Raw genomic sequence first — 3419 nt, 5'->3', positions numbered from 1 at the left:
TAAACTCTGCAAGTTGCAGCAGCCAAAGGTCCCAGCCATGTCGATCAATGCAGATCGCCTCTCCACCATCTCCTCGATGGTTGACGAAGATATGAAGAACCGCAACTTCCATCGCACCCGCACAACAACAAGTCCCCCAAATCTGGGTCGGGCTCATTGGGGTGATGCGCCATGGAAGGTCCAACCTGCCACAACAAGCACCACGTTGCCGCCACCAAGATCTCCACCACTAGCCATCCATCGTTCGTTGCTCGACCGCATCGATAGCACGCACCCCATCGGCATGACAGCAGATACTAGCAGGACACCATACTCCCTAATGAAGGAACAAACCCTACTGCTACTACACCTAGCATGTACTACAGTGCAAGCTCCGGTGCCTCGCCTTAGCCTTTCCTAGTCATCGTGCGGCGAGGATGGCCTCAAGTCGGCCTGGTTTAAAGAGTTTGACTCTCAACTACTCCTATTGTGGAGGAGAGAGGTCTTTGAACCTTGATTGATGATCAACGAGTGTCATCACTGATGATGGTTACATCTCTGGTGCGCTCGTCGTCTAGGGTTTAACACGATAACTTCTCATCTACCTACTACAGTACAACAAATTCTACCATAACAAGCTTTATCGAACTCCGTCTATCTATTACTTTGAGTGCGATACTATGATATATAAATGGGTGGAATTTGCGGGAACAAATAGCATCAAGTAGTGGTCGACAAATATGAATTCGAAGTGGAGAATATCTGCGGGCTGGAGCGGCGTTGCTATCGATCCTGCTAGGCGCCGCGTCGGACGGACGCAGCAAGGATGGGGAGAGCAAGAATGCAAGATCGAATTTGCCGCCACGACGGTATCGGCGGTGCCGCCACGGCCGTCGGCCGGATTCCAAAATTTAAATTGCTCCACGTCCGGAGATCTTGTTGCCCGTCCGTCACCAACACCATTGGTCAATCAATAGTGTGCGTCTCGATCACATCTCTCTGATCAGACTAGAAATGACGGGATCAAACGTAAGAAAAAGAGACTAAAAGCGACGGCGACTAAGACAAGATTATATGCGGAGCAGTAAAACCAGTCCACGATTCAACGCCCAGTTCGCGACGAACGGGCCGGCGAGCACTCGCGCACACACTTGGCGGCCGGTTCATCTCATCTGGTAATTTGAATTGAATCGAATTAAGAAAATGAAGATCGTGGAAAGAACAAGGCTCGATCATCGTCAGGGGACAGGCAACAGAAATGGGATGAGCAAAATTTGATCGGGCCCGCGCGTCAATGAATGAATTTGATGGCGCTGCCGATCCGAGTAAAGGCTAAATTAAGCTAGGTGCTACTCCTCGGTTAACTACGTCAGAGATTTCATCTTCTTCCTTCTTCCCGGTGAGGTGAATTCCTTCCGATGCGAGGGGCAGCCGACGGAGTCACATGACGGAGCAGGAGTTGGGGTTCTCGTCGCTGAACATCTGCGGGGGCGGCGCCGTGTCGAACGGGTACGGCTGGTACGGCGGCGGATTGGGGTGCTGGTCGTAGCCGCCGGGGTGCTGGTAGTAGCTGCCGCCGTCGGCGCTGGGGGGCTGGTGGTAGTAGCTGTCGCCTCTCGGTTGGTGCTGGTAGTAGCCGCCGGCGTCGCCTCTCGGTTGCTGCTGGTAGTAGCCGCCGGCGTCGCCTCTTGGCTGCTCGTAGTAGGGGGTGGCGTACCCCGCGCCGTCGGCTCTTGGCTGCTGGTAGTACGGCGTGGCGTACCCCGCGCCGTCAGCATTGCCACCACCGTAGTACCCTGGCGGAGGCCCCTGCTGCGGCGGCGGGTAGGCGACGTTGCCGTAGCCGTACGGCGAGACGTGGTGCGTGCTGGCGCCCATCGGCGCGGGCGCCAGCGACGCCGCGGCCGACGCCACGGACGGGCCGGCCACCTCGATGCCCTTCCCCTTGTCCGCCTTGTGCGCGTCGTCTCCCGCCGCCTTGTCTTTCTTGATGTGTCCGTCGCCGTCGCCGCCCTTGTCCTTGGCATCGTCGCCGCCGGGTTTAGAGCCGGGTGCGACGGCCTCGACGGTGCGGTTGAGCTTGTCGTTGAGGTAGGCCACCATGGCGGGCACGTCCATGGTGCCCACGACCTTCACCTCGTCCTTGGCATTGCCCTCGAGGATCACATCCTTAACCCCTGGAGACATTAAAAACACCCGTCAATTTCGAATTAAAACACAAAATTAACAGCAGAGCGTCAGAGCAGGAATTGGATGGGGAATTGATGGTGCGAACAAAACGGCACCTTTGATTTTGTAGATGCGTCGCCTGATGCGGTCGGCGCAGCTGTCGCAGTGGAGGCGGATCCTGAGCAGCGCCGTCGCGTCCTGGCGAAGAATCAAAACCAGAGCGGAGAGAACATTGTTAGTTGGAGATGATGGTCGGTGGGAGTGGTTGGGGGCAGAGCAGAGGGAGGAAGAGAGCGTTGCGTGGGGGCAGGATTTGCCGCTTGTGTACCGACCTGGACGGGTTTCTTCTCCTCGGGCGGTTGCGGTTGCTTCTTCTCCTCTCTGGGCGGCGACTCGGCGCCGGCCTTATCCCCCTTGCTGTCGGCCCCGGCGCCCTTGTCGGGGTGCTTCTTGGGGTCGGCGGCGGGAGGAGGGGGCTTGCTTGGGGCGGCGCCGGCGGAGACGATCTCGACGGGCTTCTTGGTCCTGGACTCGATCCGCGCCTTGAGCGCGGCCGCGTCCGCCGTCCCCGCCACCACGACCGTGTTCGCCGCCGCGTCCGCCACCACGGACACCACGCCTGCAGAGCAGAAGAAGCGAATTCATCATCAGACACCAAATCGAAAACGAAACAGAGCGTGTTGGAGGGATGCGGGTGCGCGCGTACCAGGCATGCGGTGGATGGACTTCTTGACCTTCTTGGCGCAGCCGTCGCAATGCAAGACCATCCGGAGCACGACCGGCTGCGGCGGCGCCGGCGCGGCGGCCCCGTCGGTGGCCGGAGGTGGAGCGTCCTTCCCCGCCCCCATGGAGCAACGAGCAAGCTGTGGGTGTGTGGTGTCTGGACTCTTCTTCTTCTTCCCTCGCTCGTGTTGGGGAGTCTCAGGCAGGCGTGTGGCTCTCGCTGCGTGTTTGACGAGACGAGACGAGCAGAAAACAAAACGAAACGGCGATGTGGTGCGGGCGGAGATAAATAGGCGGAGGAGGAAGGAGAAAGGAAAGGCATGACGCGTGCTGTGGTGGTGGTGGTGGGGCCGAGGTGTCAGGTGGTGGTGATCGACCCGACCGCCGTGCGCGTCGACGGCAGGGAGAGTGCCGGTTACGGTCACCTGCGACGTCAGCGCGGCGTCTGCGTCTGCCGCGTGGATTTTCCTTCCTTTTTTGCGTATCGCCGGCGGTAGCGTGAGGTAATTTCGCTCGCCCTTTTCCTTTCCTTTTTGCGGGAGGAATTT

The 3419-nt window shown here is 58.8% G+C and overlaps 1 protein-coding gene across 1 annotated transcript; it reads right to left on the bottom strand.

The window, feature by feature from the left end:
* Positions 1-1141: 1141 nt before the first annotated feature.
* On the bottom strand, positions 1142-3104 carry LOC124695633 (heavy metal-associated isoprenylated plant protein 6-like). Its single transcript, XM_047228459.1, has 4 exons — positions 2855-3104; positions 2481-2767; positions 2265-2346; positions 1142-2156 (listed from the first exon to the last, which is right to left on the bottom strand). Exons 1-4 carry the CDS (start codon positions 2994-2996, stop codon positions 1420-1422), a joined length of 1248 nt encoding a protein of 415 aa, XP_047084415.1. The 5' UTR covers positions 2997-3104; the 3' UTR covers positions 1142-1419.
* Positions 3105-3419: the final 315 nt, after the last annotated feature.

Source organism: Lolium rigidum, chromosome 3, assembly GCF_022539505.1.
Source record: "Lolium rigidum isolate FL_2022 chromosome 3, APGP_CSIRO_Lrig_0.1, whole genome shotgun sequence".
NCBI lineage: Eukaryota > Viridiplantae > Streptophyta > Magnoliopsida > Poales > Poaceae > Lolium > Lolium rigidum.
This window is presented reverse-complemented; position numbering and strand designations above follow the sequence as displayed.

Excerpts from the sequence above, each read along its gene's own strand:
- LOC124695633 (XM_047228459.1), bottom strand. The coding sequence starts at position 2,996 with ATGGGGGCGGGGAAGGACGCTCCACCTCCGGCCACCGACGGGGCCGCC. Across the intron at positions 2,768-2,854 it reads GTCCATCCACCGCATGCCTG|GCGTGGTGTCCGTGGTGGCG; the intron begins GTACGCGCGCAC and ends TCTGCTCTGCAG. Across the intron at positions 2,347-2,480 it reads AGGAGAAGAAACCCGTCCAG|GACGCGACGGCGCTGCTCAG; the intron begins GTCGGTACACAA and ends ATTCTTCGCCAG.